The sequence below is a fragment of the Danio rerio genome, chromosome 21, assembly GCF_049306965.1.
Source record: "Danio rerio strain Tuebingen ecotype United States chromosome 21, GRCz12tu, whole genome shotgun sequence".
Taxonomy (NCBI): Eukaryota; Metazoa; Chordata; class Actinopteri; order Cypriniformes; family Danionidae; genus Danio; species Danio rerio.
The window spans coordinates 7,265,183-7,289,000 of NC_133196.1; the positions used below are offsets into that span (position 1 = coordinate 7,265,183).

Consider the following 23,818-nt stretch of genomic DNA (forward strand, 5'->3'; position numbering starts at 1 on the left):
ATCAGTTTCCTGTTCTTCACAGGAGTGGCCCCTGGTGTGGTCTTTTGCTGGTGTAGCCTGTCTGTTCAGAGATAAAGATGCAGACCCTGATTGTAGCAAGTGGTTATTTGAGCTACTCTTGCCTCCATATCTGCTGGAGCCAGTCTGGCCATTCTCCTCTGACATCAACAAGGCGTTTGCGCCCACAGAACTGCCGCTCACTGAATATTTTCTCTTTTTCTGACCATTCTCTGTAAACCCTAGAGACGGTTGTGAGTGAAAATCCCAGTAGATCAGCAGTTTCTGAAATACTCAGACCAGCCCGTCTGGCAGCAACAACCATGCCACGTTCAAAGTCACTTAAATCCCCTTTTTTTCCCCATTCTGATGCTCACTTTGAACTGCAGCAGATCGTTTTGATCATTTCTACATGCCTAAATGCATTGAGTTGCTGCCATGTGATTGGCTGATTAGAATTGTAAGTTAGCAAGGAGTTGGACGGGTGTACCTATTAAAGTGGCCAGTGAGTGCATATTATATTAAACATAGATGTTTAATTTTTAGCTTTATTTATCTAGTTTTGGTAATTATTTAATTACTTTTTATAGCAATAATAATACATGCTACATCAATTTGAATACAAAGCAGCAGCACTGCACACACTTTTGACTAGTTTACAAAACATAGTTAATCCCGGATTAAAATCAAACCTAATGTTTTTCCTCGATGAATGAACTGTTTCACTTGTAAATACACTGCGTTGTAAGATCTGTAGATTGTGGCATTTTTTCATCATTACTCCAAATCTTGTCCTGTTGTTTAATCCGTGATTCAGAGGAGTTGTTGTCCTGAAGTCCAGCTGTTTCTCTCAGATGCGTGTTGTGACTGCTTTGTCCACAAATGTCCACTGATTTGTGTGAAACAGTGTGTGTTTATGTTCATGTGCTGGAGAAGTGTTTTAGTGTCTGTTAGATTAGGAATCGTGACTCTTATGACAACGGGATGCCCTAAAATAGTCTAATAATGCTTGGAATGCTTTGTTTGATTGCTGTATAATCGACAGTAACACTGTTTAATCATTCATCACATTAGCATATATTAATTCATTATGGTAAAGCGGTGCTGGCCTAGATTCTTAATGTCCTACTGTGGCGTGATAAAGTGTGACAGAAAAAAATTTGCATGTTTAATAATGTTTTACACTTTATTAACTGTAAAAATATCCGTTAATTAACGGTTTCCATATTTATGTTTGCTGTTTATTCAAGGTTGTGAATTGCATTATGGGACTTTGATTCTGCTCTGCCATTTTTCGATGTTCAAAATCCAACTCCGCTCTTTAACAGAGTGACTTTTATTAATATTTTAGTAGTTTAAAACCCCATATTCATTTATTACTTTCGGCTTAGTCCCTTTATTTATTAGGGTTCGCCACATCGGAATGAACCGCCAACTAGTTCAGCTGCATCTGTATTTCTTCTGTCAGTCTGTGTAACTTTGCTAAGGAGCTGGAGATGTCGACTAAAAAGAGGAACAGAAAACTCTGAGGAAAGCATAATTTGAGGTAGAGACAGCAGAGAGAAAAAAGATCTGCAGAAAACAAAGGAAGCCTTTTAGTGAAAGGAAAGTATAGCTGGATAGGACTGACAGGAAGCGAGATTACACAAGGAATGAGGAAAATAGGTGTAGATGACAGGAGAACATTCGGATGGACGAACACAGAGAAGACTGTGTTTGTCCATTTGGTGCACCTTATTCAGATTACCAGAAAATGCTAGAGAACAAATGGCTCAGGTTTGATTGACATGTAACAGTAGCACAAAATTGCAGCTAAAAAGATCAAAAAACATAAAGGCGGGAAAAAGAACTAGGACAAAACTGAAAAAGAGCCATAGTTGGTAGAAAATCAGTTACAATTTGAGTCTAATGTATGTAAGAATGATGTTAAATACCTGAGAACAGTTGAATTGATAAGCTCCAGAAAATCTTAAATGAGATTGAGACATTAAAATAATTTTCTGACAGTTACAGTTAAAAAAAAGGCGGGAAAAACTGTAACCCAAAGTAGCCTTTTTGCATGAAACTTCAGGACAAAATACTGCTAAATAGACCTTATTTTGTTTAATTCTGTTTCAGAATTTCACGTTTTATTCAACATGTTTGCCTTTTTAAATATTCTTTTATTCAATTGTCAAATTTACTAGCAATTGTGAGTGAAATTGAAAGATGGTATGAGGTGCTTTGAAAGAACATTTTGACAACTAAAATAAAAAAGGCAGTAAAAAAAGAAATATTTGTTAAATTAATTGTTCAAGATGAACTGTTACTATTTGAAAATATATATCTTTTTGGAGTCCAATTAAGAATTTCATATTTCATTCAACATGCTTGCTTTTTGCAATTGTGAAAGTTCTGAGTGAAAATGAAAGGTGGTATAAGATTCTTTGAAAGAACATTTTGACAGTTAGAGATTTAAAAAATATAGTGGCGGGAAAAAACTAGGACAAAGAACTGAAAAGAGCCGTAGTTGGTAGAAAACCAGTTACAATTTAAATCGAATTTAAATAATCATAAAACTTCATAAAACAAATTCAAGAAGGATATGAAATATCTGAGAACAGTTGGATTGATATGCTTCAGAAAATCATAAATGAGGTGTTTTGACACTTAGAAAGAATTTTCTGATAGTTAGAGTTTTAAAAAATAAAAAGGCGGGAAAAAATAACCTCTAACCCAAAGTAGCATTTTACCATGAAACCCCAGTACAAAATACTCAAAAATTTACCTATTGCTATGTGAAAAGAACCTTATTTTGTTCAAATCTATTTCAGAATTTTGCATTTCATTCAGCGTACTTGCCTTTTTAAATTTATTTTTCATGCATTTGTCAAATTTACTTGTAATTTCTGAATGACATTAAAAGGTGAAATTAAGTACTTTGAAAGAACGGCGGGAAAAAGAATCAATTGTTAAAATGGTTCTTCAAGATGACGCGCTTCTAAATTGAACTGTTACTATGTGAAAATAACTTGTCCACTTCAGAATTCCACATTTCATTCAACATTCTTGCTTTTTTGTAATTGTGAAAGTTCTGAGAGAAAATGAAATGTGGTATGAGGTGCTTTAAAAAATGTTTTGACAGATTTAAAAAACAAAAAGGTGGGAAAAATAACTAGGAGAAAGAATTAAAAAGAGCCATAGTTGGTAGAAAACCAGTTACAATTTAAATCTAATTAAAATAAACATTAAATTACATTAAAATTTAAGAAGGATGTTAAATACCTGAGAACAGTTGGATTGATACGTTTTTTTGACTCAAACAAAACAAAAAGGCGGGAAAAAACTCTTACCCAAAGTAGCATTTTAGCTTGGAACTATTGCTAGAATCGAACAAAATAAGGTTCTTTTTACCCATTTCAGATTTTAGCATTTCATGCAATGTACTTGCCTTTTTAAATTTTTTTCATGTTATTGTCAAATTTACATGTAATTTCTGAATGGCATTAAAAGGTGGAATGAAGTACTTTAAAAGAACATTTTTTTAAAACGTAAAAAACAAAAAGGCGGGAAAGAGAACCATTAATCAAAATGGTTCTTCAGTATAATATGATTCTGAACAGATCTGTTGTTCTTTTATAATATAATTCAGAATTTCACATTTTATGCAACATGCTTGCATTTTTAAAAAACTGTAATTGTTAAATTTACTAGTAAAATCTAAGTTAAAAGGAAGTGAAATTAGGGGATTTGAGAATTTTTTGACAGTTCAAAATGTAAAAAACAACAACCAAACGATTTAGTTCTAAACAGTTAATATGTGAAATGAACATCATTTTTTTAGAATCTAATACCGAATTCGACATTTCATTCAAAGTTCTTGCTTTTCTTTTATAATTGTTACATTTACTAGAAATATCTAAGTGAAACTGAAGTGAAATTAGGGGATTTTAGGTTTTTTGACAATTAAATTGTTTGACAGGTAAAAAAAAAAAAGGCGAAAAGGAACCATTCATTAAAATGGTTCATCAGGATGATATGCTTCTAAATAGAACTGTTACTATGTGAAAATAACAGTCTTTTTTGGAGTCCACTTTAGATTTTCATTCTTTGGGAATTTGAGTGATTTTTGACAGTTAAAGTTTAAAAAAATTAAGGCTGGAAAAAAGAATCATTTATTAAAATGGCTCTTCAGGAAGATTTAGTTCTAAACAGAACTCTAAATGAACATCGTTTTTTAGACTCTAATTCAGAATTTCACATTTCATTCAGCATGCTTGCTGTTTTTGTAATTGTTATATCTAAGTAAAAAAAGTAAAATTAGGCCATTTGAAATAATTTTTTGACAGTTAAAAAATTAAAACAAAAAAGCGGGTAAAAAATTAACTGAAATGGTTGTTCAGAATGATGTGCTTGATGTGACAATATGCTGAAATCTAAGTGAAAATTAGGTTAAATTGTGGGATTTCAATGAACGTTTTGACAGTTGAAGATTTAAAAAACAAAAAGGCGGGAAAAAGAACTATTCGTTAAAGGGAAAATTTAATTCTAAACAGAACTGTTAATATGAACAATGAATGTAGTTTTTTTAGTATCTAATTTAGAATTTCACATTTCATTCAACATGCTTGCTTTGTTTTTGGTAATTGTTACATTTACTAGTAATATCTAAGTTAAATGAATTAAAACAAGGTGATTTGAGAGATTGCTTTGACAGTTAAAAATCGAAATTACAAAAAGGCGGGAAAAAAAACATTTCATTCACAGCTCTAATAGTATAATTAGCACCATTTTTGTAGCTCAATTTGAATGTGAAGGAGTGAAGTGAAAACGTAAAGACACTTTTCAGAGTACCATCTGACATCACTCAACAAAGTTTCTCCTCATTTAAAGTTGCCGTTTTTTCAGGAGCTTCCAAATGTCTGTCAAAAATGCTGACTTGCACGATGATGTATTTCTCTATTATAGCTCAGTCTGGTTTATGGTTAGTACTGTTTATTTTTGCGTAGCCAAGTTTTTGTGTGGTGTAAAGTTGGCTTAAATCTAAATTTAGTTTCAAAACTGCCCTCTTAGCGCTAGTTTGTGGCAAAAACATAACTATAAATGATAATGCTTCTGAAAAGTTTCATTAGATTGATTAAATTAGGATGGTATCATTGATAACATCAATAAGAGAGTCTCAGGTGCTGTTTTGTACTCTCTCTTCATCTTTTCTCTCGTTATGTCTGTCTCTGTTTCTGCTCCGCTCTTATTCCTGTCAGTCGCAATGATTAACTGGCTCTAGCTGCTCGGGATTTAAAGAAATCTACACCATTCGGCCTGACGGTTACACCATCTGCTGTTCCAAATGCCTCAAACAGACGTTGCACTAAATTCTAGCTTAACACACCGGCTAAGCTAAACTAACTGCTAAGAGGTTACATGGCCAATCAATGGCTGCTGGGAATGACATTGGATTATATTGCTGAATTTAGATTCAATTGGGCATCTTATCGGAAAAGATCACCAAGAATAAAAACACTGATAAAATTAAATGACAAAAAGTAATGACAACAAAGGGGTTTATATTACTTTAACTTTAACAGGTTAATTAGGTTTCAACTGAAGTGTAACTTAATATTTTTTGTCAGTTTAATTGTTGCAAGTTGTGATGACTTGTTTATTTGATTCAACTAAAAATTTGAAGGCACAAGATTTCTTTTTATCGTGCACTGTAAAAATTATTGCTGCCTTAAACTTTCTTATTGTATCAAACAAACTTTGCTTGTGGTAGACATGGTGGTCTCACAGAAAGGTCGCTGGTTCGAGTCTCAGCTGGGTGAGTTGGCATTTCTGTGTGGAGTTTGCATGTTCTCCCCATGTTGGCGCGGGTTTTCTCCGGGTGCTCCAGTTACCCCCACAGTCCAAATGCATGCGCTATAGGTGAGCTGGATAAACTAAATTGGCCGTATTGTGTGTATGGGTTTTTCCCAGTAATATATTACTGGGTTGCGGCTGGAAGGGCATCTGCTGTGTAAAACATATGCTAGAATAGTTGGTGGTTCATTCCGCTGTGGTGACCTCTGAAATAGAGACTAAGCCGAAGGAAAACGAATGAATGAACACAAACTGATGTGATGTCAAAGTTCTTTTTAAAGAAAATAATTTGATTAATGCTGATTGTGAGTGCGCATTTTGGTTTCAGTTTCATTTTTACTCACGTAATCTTCACGCAAAGATACATAAACAAATTAAAATAAACAAAATTTAACCTCAAATTTCAACCATCACAGATGCGATAAAGAAAACTGTGTGACTTCCTTTGTCTTCTAAAGAATGCAGTGCCGTCAGACTTGCAGTGCACTCGGAAATTATTCATAGCGCTTCACTCTTTCCACATTTCTGTTACCGCCTTATTCCAAAATGGATTAAATTAATTTATTTCCTCAAAATTCTACACACAATACCTTATTATGACAATGTGAGCTTAATTGGAGTTCACCTGTGGTCAATTAAGTTAATTGGACATGAATTGAAAAGGCATACACCTGTCTATATAAGGTCCCAGGGTTGACAGTGCATGTCAAAGCACAAACCAAGCATGAAGACAAAGGAATTGTCTGTAGACCTCCGAGGCAGGATTGTCTTAAGGCACAAGGCTGGGGAAGGTTACAGAAAAAGTTCTGCTGCTCTGAAAGTTTCAATGAACACAGTGGCCACCATCATCCGTAAGTGGAGGATGTTTGGAACCACCAGGACTCCTCCTAGAGCTGGCCGACCATCTAAACTGAGTGATCGGAGGAGAAGGGCCTTAGTCAGGGGGGTGATCAATAACCCGATGGTCACTCTGTCTGAGCTCCAGCGTTCTTATGTGGAGAGAGGAAAACCTTACAGAAGGACAACCATCTGTGCAGCAATGTGTGTTTCGCAGTGCTGGGTTGCGGCTGGAAAGGCATCCGCTGCGTAAAACATTTGCTGAAATAGTTGGCGGTTCATTCCGCTGTGACTACCCTTGTTAAATAAGGGACTAAGCCGAAGGAAAATGAATGAATGAAAAAATGACCTGAAAACATTTATGATTTTTTGTCATATTTTTTTTACTTTGCATCAACACACACTGATGTCATTCTAAAGAATTTGAATGGAGAGTTTGGAAACACCCACAGACTCATTCACAATCATACACCACGGCCAATTTAGCTTACCCAATTCGCCTATAGTGCATGTGTTTGGACTGTGGTGGAAACCGAAGCACCTGGAGGAAACCCGCGCCCAGGGGCACAACTGCACATTTACTGAGGGGTATTTGGGTTCAAGTTTTGCGCGCAGAATTCACATCCTTCCTTCGTAAAGCATTATGCGTCGATCGCTGCCCTTATGCAGCCTCTGAATCAGTGAATTCAAGCATCGGTGCTGACTGATAGACGTGCTCCATATAGTGATAAAGACGGCTTCTATACACGCGATTTGAAGATGAATGAAAGCGGATTTACTTTAGGTGTCGAGTGTGTGAACAGACAAAACTGACCGAAACTGACTTTTAAGGGACTGTTTTATATGGATTTATTAATCATTCTTGCTGTTCAATGATTGCAATCTGCTGTAGTTTATTAAAGACGCAAACCCCTCACTGCACGACAGCTGCACTTACCTTCAGCAAACCTCCTAATTCCTGCAGCACGAGGACTTTGATTGTTTATGAGTGTCAAAAGTGGCTGATCTGTTCAGCGAAATATTTGACTGCGTGTCACCGCATCCCTAAGGACTAAAGCGATATAACTAGAGAAATCTCCCCTGTCCTGAGCGAGAGCGCTTACTGAACAGCGCAGCATCGATGATGTAAGCGTGCCCAGACCGAATGTAATGTGAGTGCGGGCCGTCGGGTTAGACGGGAAAGGGGACAAGCGTGCTTCGGCCCGGTTCGAGGCAACTGTAAATAGTGCGAGTACAGCCTTAAAGTCACACCTCTGTTATCAAACAATACAGTGGATCAAACCGAGATTCATTTGCTGCTCTTCACTAAACAACTGTAGTAACTTTAATCGATATTTAAATGCAGTGATTAAAACATCACTCTTAAAAACATTAGAAGTTGATTAAAAGTATGGTAATAATAGTTTGGGTTAAGCTTACCAATCTCTTACTATCCAGTTTGTCGTGGCAGTTTTCATTTTAAGGTATTGTTTGTTCTTGTTTTAATTTTCTATTTTGCTCTCCACTCTTCGTTCTTCTCTCCATTTTGAACATGTGACTGTAACTGTATGGTCAATGGAGGGGTGGTACAATTTTTTATTTAATAAAATACAATATTATACTCGTATAAAATGCAAATCAAACATTTTTAACAATATATATATATATATATATATATATATATATATATATATATATATATATATATATAAGGGATGTAACGGTATTGTAAATACCGTCATACCGCAATATAAATTTTTTTCGATATTACCGTAGTCGCATGACTCGGTAAAACTATAGGTCTTCTGAGAAAATTTGCTCAGGCGAATGAAGCGAACGGGAGGTAGCGAAAACTACAATTCCCATCAGCCCATGCTTGACCATCATCCCTTGCGGTCTGTTGTCGCTACAGATCCAGTAATGCGGAAATGGAGTGTGTTGCTAGAAGTGGGGATGAAAAAGAGCTAGAAAACTCTAAAGCGGGTGTTGTCGCCGCGCGCGTACTGAATAGCGGTGTTGTCGCGCGAGTTCTTATCAGCTGTGTTGTCGCGCGCGTACTGAATAGCGGTGTTGTCGCGCGAGTTCTTATCAGCTGTGTTGTCGCGCGCGTACTGAATAGCGGTGTTGTCAGCACACTGTTCAGATTGATGCAGACATGAGACCTCTATCTTACTCATGGTTTGTCCTCTCAAGTGGGGGAAAGACAATGCACAACGTTACCCACTGCTGTCAACCTGGGCCAAGTCATATCTCTCTTGTCCCAGAAACCTCAGTCCCAAATGAGAGGGGTTTTTTCTTTTGCAGGGGACATTGTAAATACCCAGAGATACCAGCTTTTACCAGATTATATTTATATGATAATTTTCCTTTAAACCCATCTCTATCTAAGTGAGTGAGTGATTAAATGTTGAATGTGATGAGTTTTCAACACTACTAAATTGAAACTTTATTTTTTTACATGGTTTAATATTTTTTTGTTATTAAAATTGAAGTTCCTGTTTCAAAGCTTACAGATAGATGGCTAATTTGTATGTCATTGACACTTTTGGCACTTTTTTGGAGTATTTTCATAAGTTTTGTTTTTTCCTGTAAATGATTCAATAAATACCGTACCGTGACATTCATACCGAGGTATTACCGTACCGTGAAATTCTGATACCGTTACATCCCTAATATATATATATATATATATATATATATATATATATATATTTTTTTTTTTTTTTTTTTTTTTATCATTTGAAACTTCAAAATTGTTCAAAAATAGTTTTGGCTCAATGGCATCCCCTATGTGCCGCATATACTGCATACCCCCTTTTTGCGCCTCTGCCTACACCAACACAGGGAAAACATGCAAACTCCACACTGAAATGCCAACTGGCCCAGCCAGGAATTGAACCAGTGACTTTCTTGCTGTGAGGCAACAGTGCTAACCACTGAGCCACCGTGTCGCCTTTATGACATTAAACATATTCATTAATTTATTTATTTGAATGGCAGTCACTATTTAAATATTTGGCTATAATACTTTTTTTAAAGGTTTTGCTGTCTTGATAAAAATAACAACAAAAACATTAAAATTGTGTACAATTCTACTTAAATGTTTCCTATTTGCATATATATTTCACAAAATGTTTCATTTATTTAAAAAGTTTGAGTTTAATATGGTTTTTAATAGTTATGTGATGGTCATTCCTGCCGAATGATCCTGTTATGTTTAATGGCTTGCTGGCTTGGATCATAAAGTTAATTGTAAACAACAACAGAAAGTTCTCTAAACCAGATTAAACCGAAACAAATTGCCGTTCCCACAGAAGCCGTAACATTGGAGGAATTAGAGCATATGAGACGGATTTAAAGATCAGTAGGTCTTATTAAAAGCTCTGTTGAAATCCCACTTACACAATACTGTTGCTATGCCTTCAGTTTTCTCACTCTCGCTTTTCCTAACATGTGCTTGTTTCTGTGTATTTGCTGTCGTGAACTAATGCTAAACTTGTTCAATTTATGTCCTGTCACAAGTTTAACCCAAATACTAGCACCTACTGAACCAGTTTCACATGACCTTTGACTTTAGGAAGTGCTTGTGTCTTGTATATGATCAGCAGCTGTCAAGTTAGCACATCAACTAAGAGTAATGTTATAGATACATGATGTATAATAACTAGGAATACACCAAAATAAAGATATCTGTGTTAAAACTGAAAATTCTGCAAGAACATGGCCAAAAATCAAAAATGCTGTGCACAGCAAAATCCTCAGAGTAAAATTTACTCAGTTCAGAAAATATTTGGTCCCTCTCTAAATTGAGTAAAGCTGCGGTCACACTAGAGTTTGTGTGTGCGAAATTCTGTCGTACGGCGCTGCAAAAAGAGGCGAGATTAAACAAGATGATTAGACATTTAACCAGTTAAACTGCTGCTATTTTGAGATTTCGGCCTGGATTTTGCCTACCCAAATTTAAAAGCTTCCCAAATCCACATACAGAGATGTAAATGCAAAAATTTGGTATCATTTTAAGGAAAACCCCTTGAATTTTCATAAAACACTATTGAAAGTGTTTAAAATAACTTTATATGTTGTCTGTGTTATAATAAACACATAAAAAAGAGGCGCTTTTTGTATTTTTTTTTTTATAAACTCAAATTTGAAAGTGTACCTTTTAGGTTCTGTGGGGTCTAGCTTGCTGTAATTAATTTTGGTGGTTCCTGCACATATCTGTAATCATAGGAAAAATGAAAAATGTCTCTACCATAATCTATGCAAAAGTTATTGTATTCCAACTGATGAGAGGAGCTGTACAAGCCACAGGGATCGATCATTGTTTTCATATTTCACTATTCTCTTATTCGATCAAACATAATTCACTGTGTTTGGACCACGTCGGACATATATAAGGATTACTTATACACATCACCTCAAAAACAGAGGGGAAATGGCCCTGAAGCGCACAGCATAAGGTAAGAGATGACAGCTGTCTGTGCTATCTGGGGCTGCTTATTGATCATGAATGTATTGTTTTCATTTCTGCGCCATGGAAACACCACGATTCATTCGGCAACTGTTTGATATGTGAATAGAATTCAGTAAAAAGAATGCTAGAACCGTATGAGCACTGGCAAGAGCTTTCATTTGAGCTATAACTTGTACATGTGTCATATATAAACCATATGAAAATGAACCAATGTAAAATACCCAGCTCGGGTATCCCAAATACTGTGTGTTTAAGTGTAAATAACTGTTGTGCAGTAAGATAAAAAACAAAGTGATGCATATGTGCATAAAATATAGATTTTACACTTTTAAACAAAACCACTTACGGGGGTCTGGTGCAATGCTAGCCCTTTAAATCTTAAAGCGAAAGTTGATGACGTCACGTTTAACTGGTTAAAAAGCGCAAGCGATTTGGTCCATGTTTTACATTTCTGTCCAGAGAGGTCATGTTTTGATCCTTGATTGGTCTCACGCAGGCAAGTCATGCGATTTCGCAGGTCAGAGTTCACCAAGCTTGAACTTTGCACCGCAGCAACCTGCAAAACTTTACGCATGACCCTGCGTTTGAGGTCTGACGCATTCGTGTGCGTATGAATGGACGTCTACGGGGAGAAAAGTTGAGTGTGACCTCAGCTTGAAAGTTACTCTACAGCAGAGTTGAAGTTAATGAGACAATGAAGGGGTTAATTAAGTGATGATTGAGCACTGATGATGAACACCTGCTGTTAATATGCAGAAACAGAAGAGAAACACAACACTACATCTACCTTCAGTCACAGCCGTAGATGAAATAAACTGAAATAAAACACGTTGAATCTCTCAAAATCTCAGCAGAGGATCATTAAGCAACTCCACAAACAGCAGCTTTACTTATTAACCACCTGTTTGGCCTTATATTAGCCACACTCTACAAAGTTCTTTATAGTGATGCTATTAAGATTTAAGTAATTTTTACAACAACAATAAATAAAACACCACTGTTTGTGTTTTAAGCTGTCACCATTGAGGAGAACAGTAGGGGAGCGCAGGGCACAAAGTAACACGGGGTTACATGTAGGGATGGCTGACGTGAAACTGACGTTTCGACACAGTGTCGAGATCCCGAAGCGCAAGTGTTTCGAAACACTGCACCGAAGCATGATCCGAAACACCCAGGTCACGTGACTAAAGTGTTTCGAAACACTTGGTCACGTGACAAAAGCGATTCAAAACATCGATCATTTCAGAGGCGTTTCAAGACCCGGAGAATCTGCATTTGACTGGCATGATCTTTATTATAGCTCTGTCTAGTATGGCCTAGTGGACCGTGCGTGTGCACTATGGTACTGTAATTCAAATTTATTTTGGGTTCGAATCTCGACTAGTACAAATACTCCAAAATCATGATTTTATGTATTTTAATCATGTTACTGTTTTATGGTGTAGCCTAGATAGGATACAGCTGCGGATATGCCATCAATTTAGCATCATTTTTGTAACACTGTAAAACAATAATTCATATTTTTACAGTACTGTGATGGGTTTAGGTTTTGGATAGACGTTAATAAAATACAATGGGAAATTTAATTAATAATATAAATAATTATTGTTAACTTCTGGCCACAACTGTATCTGATCTAGTAACAACCCTGTTTTATGAACAAAACAATACAAATTTATTTACAAGGTGTTTATTCGTATGTCAGAGCAAAGTTAAAACAAAACGATACAATAACAAAGCATTACCAACTGGTTTTAAAGCATTTCAAAACAATTGTGTCAGTCTGGATTCGAACCCATTATTCCCTCATGGAAGTCACAAACTCTAACCGCTCGACTAAACCATTTGATAATTACAAGGCTACAAAGTGGGGTTTGATACCTCAATTTGCTCAACTGTTCTTTGCTGAAGCTGTTTCAGTGAAATACAAAAAAATGACCACTAGGTGTCACCGTAGAGTGGTGTTTCGAAACGTTTCGAAGCTTCGACACATTTGCTTCGATAGTTTTAGTGTTTCACGAAGCCTCGCTTTGCCCACCACTAGTTACATGTAACAAAGAGTTTTAAGGTATTTGCTCAGGGTTAACCATGAATAATTACAGGAATGAATAATTACACGGGTAAGAACAGACAGTGAATAAACCAAAATGACAACACAGTGTAAATAAAGGATAAGACGGACAATATATCACAACAAAACTGGGATATAAACAGATTCAATCAAGCGAGGCAACAAGCACAGAAACCAGTAACAAGTTGAGCCAATGAAGACTGGCAGACAAAAAATATATAGTGAGCTGGAGTTATCTGATTGGCTGAGACTGAAACCAAGTTGTTACAGAGGAACCAATCAGCATAAGGCTGTGTCAGGATTGGTTGCATCAAGTGGGTGTGAACCAGCCAATCAGGAACAGCAGTAGCAAAAAACAAGGAAGTGAACTGGAGTGAGTAGAAAAACACAATAGCTGCGTCCCAAATCGCATACTTATGCACTATTTTACGCCATTTTGTAGTATAAATAGTGTAAGTAGTGTGTTCACATTGAAAACTCTCAAAAAAATAAGTGCACTTTAATTACCCGGATGATGCACTCATTCAGCCGCTAAAATGAAGTGTGTAATGATGGACACTTCACGCACTCAACGACCGCAGGTTTGCTTACGTAGCGGAAGGGGCGGAGCGATCGGACGCACATGTTGAATAACTTTATTTATTTTGGATAGTGAAAGCAAAATTCTCCTACGAGAGTGATTATAGCGCCTCCGGATGGTAAATGCGGCAATACTCACGGCAGGTATTACTTGATAATTCAGTCGTTTATTTCACTGATTTGGCAACAGTCAAACGTCATCAGGGAAACGGTTTGAATTTCCGCTTAGTAAAAACACATTAGTGTGCCATTTGGGACAGCACTACATACATATACTATCCTGTTGAGTGTGTAAGTGCATAAGTACATAGTGCATGAGTGCATAGTGTATAGTGTGCCATTTGGGACGCAGCTATTGAGACACATAATACAAAGGTAAATAACCAATACGTGCTGCCACATAACAGCATGCTTCCAAAGTTTTCACCACAATGTCGGCAGATGTCTTCCTGCCAATTATTTAAAAAATTCGGTGAAATTTGGATGAAAAACACAGGAGAAACCATTTTAGCAGCATAAAAGTATTTTTATTATAGTCGATATTTTTGTGACAAAAAAAAATCTGTGGAAGTATGTTAGTAAAATCTTCTATTGTTGTGATCACGGTCTTCTAGGCTAAAAGATGAAACCAATTTTAAAGATGTAAAACACACACACAGTGACTGCTAGCCAATTTTGAGGAAAACATGACACAGCAGGGTGTTACAATTAAGCCACACACTGTTGGACACCAATTAAACCAACAAAATAATTGTTTTAATTTTGATTGTAATGTTGAGAACTTTTTTTAAAATGTTTTTTTAATAGAAAATAAATATTTTATTGCTAATTATGCACACGAATGCATTGTGCAATAATGGATATTAATGCAAATAGATTCAAAGGTGTTTATTCAATAAACAAATAAATATATAAACATACTGTGCTGTGTAGAATAAAAAAAGAAATGAGCCAACTACTGAGGAAATATAGCTACGATTTAAAGTTAACTGAATTCAAATTAATTGTGTGAAATCTGCCTTTATAAGCATGTGCTACAATTAACCCTCTGACTGTTACAGCTTGCCCCGTGGGTGGGGTAAATTGTAACATTTTTACTCCTGACACTTTTGGCAATACTGCACAGAGACCATAGGTCCGGCGATCATAATTCCAGTGCTTATTTGTAGGAGAGGCTTGTGTGTTGTTGGTAAAAAAAAAAAAATTGCTACTTTGTCCATTATTTAACTAAAACCAAAAAGTGTGACTTTGTGCCCCGCTCTCCCCTAGTTGCTTTACTTGGACTCTGACTCGATGTCTAATGTTGGTTTCTCTTTGCTTGCCAAATAGTGTATTGTGGCAAATATTGTATAAAGAGAGCAATTGTGCTCTGTTTAATTGATTCTGTGGTGGTTTAATTATTGGTCAAATCAGTAAAATTGATTTTGACCTATTAGGTTTGAACAATGTTTTATCACAAAAGTAGCTCTGCATCAAGAAAATGGAACTCAGCAATACTAAAAAATCTCCAACCACTGTTGAGATATACAGCTGAAGTCAGAATTATTCACCTCCCCTTTGATTTGTTTTTTCTTTTTTAAATATTTCCCAAATGATGTTTAACAGAGCAAGGAAATTTTCACAGTATGTCTGATAATATTTTTTCTTCTGGAGAAAGTTTTATTTCGGCTAGAATAAAAGGAGTTTTAAATTTTTTTGAACACCATTTTAAGGACAAACTTATTAGCCCCTTTATTTCTATTCAATAGTCTACAGAACAAACCATCGTCATACAATAACTTGCCTAAATACCCTAACCTGCCTAGTTAACCTAATTAACCTAGTTTAGCCTTTAAATGTCACTTTAAGCTGTATAGAAGTGTCTTGAAAAATATCTAGTCAAATATTATTTACTGTCATCATGGCAAAGATAAAATAAATCAGTTATTAGAGATGAGGTATTAAAACTATTATGTTTAGAAATGTTTCATTTTATCTGCACTATTGTTGTGTATATTTTTTTATTTCTCTTGTTGTTTTATTGCTTTTGTTGATTGTACGGTGTCCATGAGTTGCTAGAAAGGTGCCTTTAAATAAAATGTATTATTATTATTATTATTAAATGTGTTGAAAAAAAATCTTCTTTTGGTTAAACAGAAATTGGGGAAAAAAAATAAACAGGGAGGCTAATAATTCATGGAGGCTATTAATTAACAACTAATAAACTAATAAACAACTGTATATGCTGATTATTGATGTCTGTGTCTCTAAAGGGATTCAGATGCTCAATGTGTTTTAATAGAACACCACAGCTGATGTTCATTCTCTTGATAAACACTGAATTTTGAATCTTAAATGATTAACCATAGATTTAAGCATAATTTGCAAAGTCAAACATAATCTCTTATCACTCTTATCAAGGGAAAGAATCAACACAGGATCAGTCAATCTGATCATATTTGCTCTCTTTATACTTGTCATAGCAAGCAAAGAAAAATCAACTTAAGAATTCGAGTCAAAAAGCCTAAGTTAATCAACAATGTCACCATCGTGAAGAAAAGTGGGAGGAAAAAGACATTTTCTTTTGTTGTTTTTTGTAAAATGTAAATAACTAAAACAGTTAACTCTCAATAAATCTCATATGGACTTTTGTGAACATCTGACAGAAATAAAGTCAAACAGGTAAGCAATGAGCGAAGCTGCTGCTGCTGCTGTTTCAAGTCAGTTGTGGTGTTGATTCTCTTTTGTTTCTGCATATTAACAGCAGGTGCTCATAAAATAGTTTGCAACATTTTACCTTAAAAGATGTAGTAAATCTAATTAATCTAAAATTTCAGTCTATACTGCTATATACTATATATAAATGAGCTGTAAATTAGATTTTCCTTTTTTATCTGCACTCAGTGTGACAGTGACAGCTATGAGAAAAGTTTAGAGACCACTTGAAAATTCTTAGATTGTCTGGATTTTATCAGATATGGTGTTTATTAGGTATTATAATGTTTATATTTGTGTGGCATGGTGACTCTGTGGTTAGCACTGTCAACTCGTATCAAGAAGGTCACTGGTTTGAGTCCTGGCTGGGTCAGTTGGCATTTCTGTGTGGAGTGTGCATGTTCTCCCGGTGTTGGCGTCCCAACACATGTAATATAGGTGATTTGGGTACACAAAATTAGTCTCAGTGCATGAGTGTGTGTATGGGTGGTTACCAGTGCTGGGTTGCGGTTGGAAGGGCATCTGCTGTGTAAAACGTACTGGAGTAGTCAGCAGTTCATTCCTCTGTGGCAATCCCTGATAAATAAGGGACTAAGCCGAGGGAAATCGAATGAATGAATGTTCATATTTGTTTTATTTTGAGAAGGTATGATGAGATTTCTTCAAAGTTCAAATAAAAATATGGTCATTTAGAGCATTTCCCTAAAAAAAAAATGTAAGTGATCGGATTTACAAAATGATTTACAAATTAAAGCATTTCTGAAAACTTTTCTCCTCATTTTACGCTAAAAAAGCTCTAATTGACAACATTTTTAGTAAAATTTGGATGAAATATTATCAAGATCAAAAATGAGGTCTTCCTCAAATACCCAGAGAAACGAATAAATTCCTCAGGTGGAGTTTTGCAGTGTTTTGTTACATAACCAGACAAAAGTAAAAAGCTCAGTATTTAAAGTAAACAGACTCAAGTAAACAGACAAGTAAAAATTAATCCCTAAAAATAATACTCGCAGTAATCAAGTGAAATCACACCCCTGCTGACTGACCACCTCTGTTGAACCACATGTAATTTTGGCAGAAGCAAATGTTCCTGTGGTTATCAGTGTACAGTAACTGCCGTCCGACTCATTTGCAGCGCCTCTAACAGGTAAACATGCGGTAAACCCGTGCTTCAGTCAGTTAAAGACACCTTTATTGCTTGCATTTGCTTTAGCTGCTGGACATTCCTCTGCCCACGTCCCACGATTTTCCATAAAAGCTGTAAAAAACAAATCCTTAACTGAGTTTGAGTGTGGAACGCACAGTAATAAAGAGAGAAATGTTGAAGGTGTTTAAAAAAGCTTTAGTTTGACTGTACATCCACCCTTAGAAGAAAATATTAAGAGACCATGAAAAGTTTCTTTGTATTTTTACAATCATTCATTAATTTTTCTTCAGCCTAGTCGCTTACTATCAGGGTTCACCACTGTGGAATGAACCGCCAACTATTCATGCATATGTTTTACACAGCGGAAGCTCTTCCAGCTGCAACCCAGTACTGGTAAACACCCATACACTCGCACACACACTCATACATTATGTCCAATTTAGTTTATTCAATTCCCCTACAGCAGAAAAACCCATTGTCAGATGCTGATCCATCGTCTTATGTCCATGTGGCAGTCTGGTGTTATTATAAACGCCGGGATTATATTTATTCGGCTCAAGTTTAACATATATTAATCACAGATAACGTTACACTTCCAACCCAGTTACTGGACCACCTGTCCTTTACTCATCTAAAACCTGGAGGAAAGATGGGATTTATACGGTAAATAATTCACTTTTCTGTATGTGATGGACAACACGTGCTTCAGCTAAGTGTGTAAAAAGTGAAGATATATTAATGCTCAGAGATTGAGATTTGCATCTTGTGATACTGAAGACTGATGATATGTGAGTGAAATTTATCCATATTAAACTTCCACAATACTCATATAATATTTCCAGTGGTTGCCAGGGTGTTGCTAAGCAATTCTGTGAACATGGTTGCTAGGATGTTTCTTATTGTTCCAAGTCAAAAGAGTTCTAGGGTATCTTGGGTGGTTGCCAGGGTACTGTTCAGTGGTTACTAAGAGACATTGTGGTTGCTAGGATGTTTCTTATTGTTCAAGTCAAAGGGTTCTAAGATATCATTGTTGGTTGCCAGGGTACTGCTAAGTGGTTGCTAAGGCACATTGTTGTTGCTAGGATGTTTCTTATTGTTTCAAGTCAAAGAGTTCTAGGATATTGTTGGTGGTTGTCAGGGTGCTGCTCAGTGGTTGCTAAGGCACATTGTTGTTGCTAGGATGTTTCCTTTTGTTTAAAGTCAAAAGAGTTCTAGGGTATCTTGGGTGGTTGCCAGGGTACTGTTCAGTGGTTACTAAGACACATTGTGGTTGCTAGGATGTTTCTTATTGTTTCAAGTCAAAGGGTTCTAAGATATCGTTGGTGGTTGCCAGGGTACTGCTAAGTGGTTGCTAGGGCACATTGTGGTTGCTAGGATGTTTCTTATTGTTTCAAGTTAAAGAGTTCTAGGATATCGTGGGTGGTTGTCAGGGTGCTGCTAAGTGGTTGCTAAGGCATGTTGTTGTTGGTAGGATGTTTCTTTTTGTTTAAAGTCAAAAGAGTTCTAGGATATTGTGGGTTGTTGCCAGGGCACTGCTAAGTGGTTTCTAGGATGTTTCTTATTGTCCCAAGTCAAAAGAGATTTTGGATATTGTTTGTGGTTGCCAGGCCAACGCTAAGTGGTTGCTAAGGTGTTTTGTGCTTGCTAGGGTTTCATATTGTTTCAAGTCAAAAGAGATCAAGGATATTGTAGTTGCTACAGTATGTGGTTGCTAAGTGCAAAGATGTTTTGTGGTTGCCAGGAGGCTTCCTATTGTGGTTGCCATGCCAGCTAAGTGGTTCCTGAAGTGTTTTTCTTATTATATAAAAGTGTTTCTTATTGTTTCAAGTCAAAAGAATTATAGGATATTGTGGGTGATTTATAGAGCGTTGCTATGTGGTTGCTAAGGTGTTCTGAGTGCTGTGTGTTCTGTTTTAATTATTTTAAGTAATTAGAGTTCACCCTCAAGTCATCCAGTTCACCCAATCCTCAATGCCAGGCGTGTGATGACTTGACTGCAAACCAGACTGGTTCGGTTTTACACACCTGATAAACAAGCAAAGGTAGAGGAGAAAGGTAAAAACACAAGCGACTACAGGAGTACGGCTGTGTTGAGAAACGTGAGCACAACAAGATTTAACATGTTTGTTTTTTCTGCTTATATATTTGATTTCTGTCTGTTTTCTATTTCAGAATGGAGGATGAAGCTGTAGTGGACAGAGGAGCATCGTACATCAAAAACGTGTGTGACGAGGAGGTCGAAGGTAAGAAACGTGCACACACACACACACACATACACACACACATACATATATATATATATATATATATATATATATATATATATATGTACAGTGGTGTAAAGTAACAAATTACAAATACGCAAACGACTGTAATTGAGTATTTGTACTAAGTAGTTTAATAAATGTGTACTTTTACTTTCCCTTGAGTTTATTTTTAGTGCTGTATCGGTGCTTTTACTCCACTACTTTCCTTCAACCTGCAGTTACTACTTTATTTTTTCTTGTCTATGGGGGTCAGAAAACTCAGTCCTGTTATTCCTGTCCAATCAGATCACACATAGAAGGTAAATCGCCTCATAATGAACTACGTCAAGACATCGGTGCTTTATAATTGCACCAAACTGTTTGGAAACATTAAACGTGTCTTAGTAGATGTTTAAAATCTTTACACGCATTGACCCAGAGACTGGTTAGATGCATGTAACTGATGAGAAGATGATGAATATTTACTGTATGATGACTGAAACCTTAAACACTCAGCAGGCACAAGACGTCAACATGTCGTCAAATTAACGTTGTACCTCAACATCGTGTGGACGTTGCATTTTGTTTGGAAATGAAAATTGAGTTGACGTCAGAACTTAACGTCAGACTGATGTCCAACATCCAACGAAAAATCAACGTCTAATGATGTTACAGTTTTTTTTTTTTTAAGTTTTATTTTTGGCCTTTTTGCCTTTATTATTAGATAGGACAGTATTTAGACAGGAAGCGAAGTTGGAGAGAGAGAGAAGGGGTAGGGAAATGTCCAAGAGCTGGGATTTGAACATAGGACGCCCTGACGTGCTACTGCACCAAATGTCGACGTGCTAACCACTAGGCTATTGCGCCAACTAATGATGTTATAGTTGAATGTTGTGTGACACCAGATGTTAGATTTTGGTAGCCTTACCTGACGAATAAATGTCAGTATTTGACGTCAATATGATGTTGGTTTAAAATGTCAGCTTGACGTTGGATTTTGGTCACTTTCTAACAACCTAAAATCAACCAAATATCAACGTTGTTTAATGTCATTATTGGAGATCAAAATAGACGCTGGCTAAACGTTGAATTTTGGTCACCTGACATCACAACCTAAACCTTACCAAATATTAATGTCTTATGATCCTGTGTGCCTGCTGGGCAATAACTAAATTAGGCTGGGGCGATGAATCGAAAAGTGATCGAAATCGACATTCTAATCGATCAAATTTTTTCAATTACTTTCCCTACGTGTCACGTGACCCCGCTCTGTTAAATACTGTGGCTGATTTTTACTTCTAAGGCCACTTTGCAGCCACATCTAATCTGGTCAAGTTGGGCGATGGACCCCTTCTTGAGCCTTACTTTGCACTACATTGATGATGATTGGAAGCTGCGCCAGAGATGCCTTTAAACGACATATAAAGCTTGTCAGTGAACTATGAGGGCAAAAAATTAGGTGAAGTTTATTTATGAACTAATTTCGAGAGGATCACGTGCTTATGATTGCTTGCAACCATCAATTTATGCTTCAACAATCAGACCATTGCTAAGCTACTATAAATACCCTGAGTTCCATATAACAGCCATCTTCATTTTGAAGAATCCCCCCTTCCACCCCTACTCCTCCTCCTTTCCCAGATGGGTGGCTTGGTGGCCCAGTAGTTAGCACTGTTGCCTCACAGCAAGAACATCACTGGTTCTAGTCTTTACCAAGCTAGCCGACGTTTCTGTGCAAATTTACATGTTCTCCCCATGCTCACGTGGGTTTCCACAGTGTTCCCCGGTTTCCTCCCAAAATCCAAATCCACTAATCCAAATCAGCAGCATAGACATGCTCCTAGTAAGTGGATATCTCTCAAGAGCAATCACTATCTGTTCATTAGCTAATACAGCAGAGAAGTTCTCTAGATCTACCTGAGCTCAAACTCCCATGACGGGAAGGGAGCCCCGGGCTCGAGGATCTTATGAGCTCAGGGCCCTCTCCCGGGACCAAACAAGCTTTATAATCAATCATCAGCTAAGTGTGAACTCTTGAAATAAACAAATATAATAATCGTTCATCAATCGTAATCGAGTTAAAATGTTCAATTAATCGATATTTTGATTTTAGGCCAAATCGCCCAGCCCTAAACTAAATATACTACAGAATGTTACGTTTACACACATGTAAACACATTAGCTTTTTACAGCATAATACTCACTACTCTTGAGTACTTGTGAAAGGTCTACTTTTTACTTCTACACTGAGTAATATTTACAGTAGATACTTTAACTCTGCTTGCACTACATTTTAAGCAAGTAACGGTACTTTTACTCGAGTGATTTTTCAGTACTCTTTCCACCACTGCTGTTATATGATCGGCTGTGTGTCAGTGGCTGTGGATCAGTAAGACTCTTAGTTACTGTGGGTTGAGTTTCACACTCACTTTCACTCACTCCTCTCTTTCTCTCTCTTTTGCTTTTGTTGTTTATTTATTTCTTGCTTCGGTAGTAATATGTGCTTAAGGACAGGAGAGGATTATGCAGATGTAGCAAATCAAAGCTCTATACAGGAAGATGTTTACCATCTTAATCCACACACACTCACGCACACTGTTATTGTCTAAACATGTGCCACTTTATTGCACAACTCTTCATCTCATCCACACAGCACCTGCTAACCATCTTAAGTGATATGAAGTATATCTACATGATAGTAAAACATAATAATAATAACAGTAAATTAATCTGTCATTTTACAAAGATTAGCAGTCATGTTTATTTCTAGGACAAATTGTATGAAAGCTATATAGCGAACACCAAATATTTAATATATACTAATATAATTATTTTCTTAAGAATTAACACTTGCACATACACATACATACAGGCAGTTGAAGTCAGAATTATTAGCCCCTTTTGATTTTTTTTTCTTTTTAAAATATTTTCCAAATGGTGTTTAACAGAGCAAGGACATTTTCACAGAATGTCTGATAATATTATTTCTTCCGGAGAAAGTTTTATTTGTTTTATTTCGGCTAGAATAAAAGCAGTTTTTAATTTTTTAAACACCATTTTAGGGACAAAATTATTAGCCCCTTTAAGCTATATTTTTTCTTCACTGTCTACAGAACAAAGCACTGTTATACAATAACTTTCCTAATTACCCTAACCTGTCTAGTTAACCTAATGAACCTAGTTAAGCCTTTAAATGTCACTTTAAGCTGTATAGAAGTGTCTTGAAAAATATCCAGTCAAATATTATTTACTGTCATCATGGCAACGATAAAATAAATCAGTTATTAGAAATGAGATATTAAAACTATTATTTAGAAATGTGCTGATAACAATCTTCTTTTGTTTAAACAGATATTGGTGAAAAAATAAGTAAACAAGCGGTCTCATAATTGGGGGGGGGGTTATAATAATTATGACTTCAACTGTACATACATGCATACATACATACATATACATACATACAGTGAGGGAAATAAGTATTAAACACGTCATGTTTTTTTCTGGGAATAAAATATATATTTTTTAATAATTATATTTTATTGGATTTTTCAAGAAAATCCACAAAGAAACACATACATATATACACACACACAAACACACACAAACACACACAACACTTGGCACTGTCTCGGACAAATCCTATACAAAGAGTCAATAAACAAATAACAATGACAAAATAGTTTAGCAAATGACAACAGAAAATAGAATAAAGAAGTAAAATTTAAAAAATTAAATATGTAAAATAAGTAAATTAAGTCTCTGAAGAATCTTCAGAGGTTGAGTGGCTGGTTTGCTCATCCAGATAGTTAAGATATAAACCCCAAACACTGAAAACATTTTTCAACAGAACGAGTCCTTTCAGTCTTTCAATCTGTATAACCGAAGTCATGTCTGCAATCCACATTTGAAACGTAGGAGGTGAAGATGACTTCCAATGCTGGAGCAAAAGCCTTTTAGCC

General features: G+C 36.1%; 1 protein-coding gene across 5 annotated transcripts in view; it reads left to right on the forward strand.

Annotated features, from left to right (window-relative positions):
* slc4a4b (solute carrier family 4 member 4b) overlaps positions 1 to 23,818 on the forward strand; it is a 115,380-nt gene that overhangs the window by 12,316 nt on the left and 79,246 nt on the right. For all 5 annotated transcript variants that reach the window (XM_009295136.5, XM_009295135.5, XM_685028.11 and 2 more), the window contains exon 2: positions 19,786 to 19,856. In XM_009295136.5, coding sequence (XP_009293411.1) covers positions 19,786 to 19,856 — 71 coding nt within the window. The remainder of the gene's footprint in view (positions 1 to 19,785; positions 19,857 to 23,818) is intronic.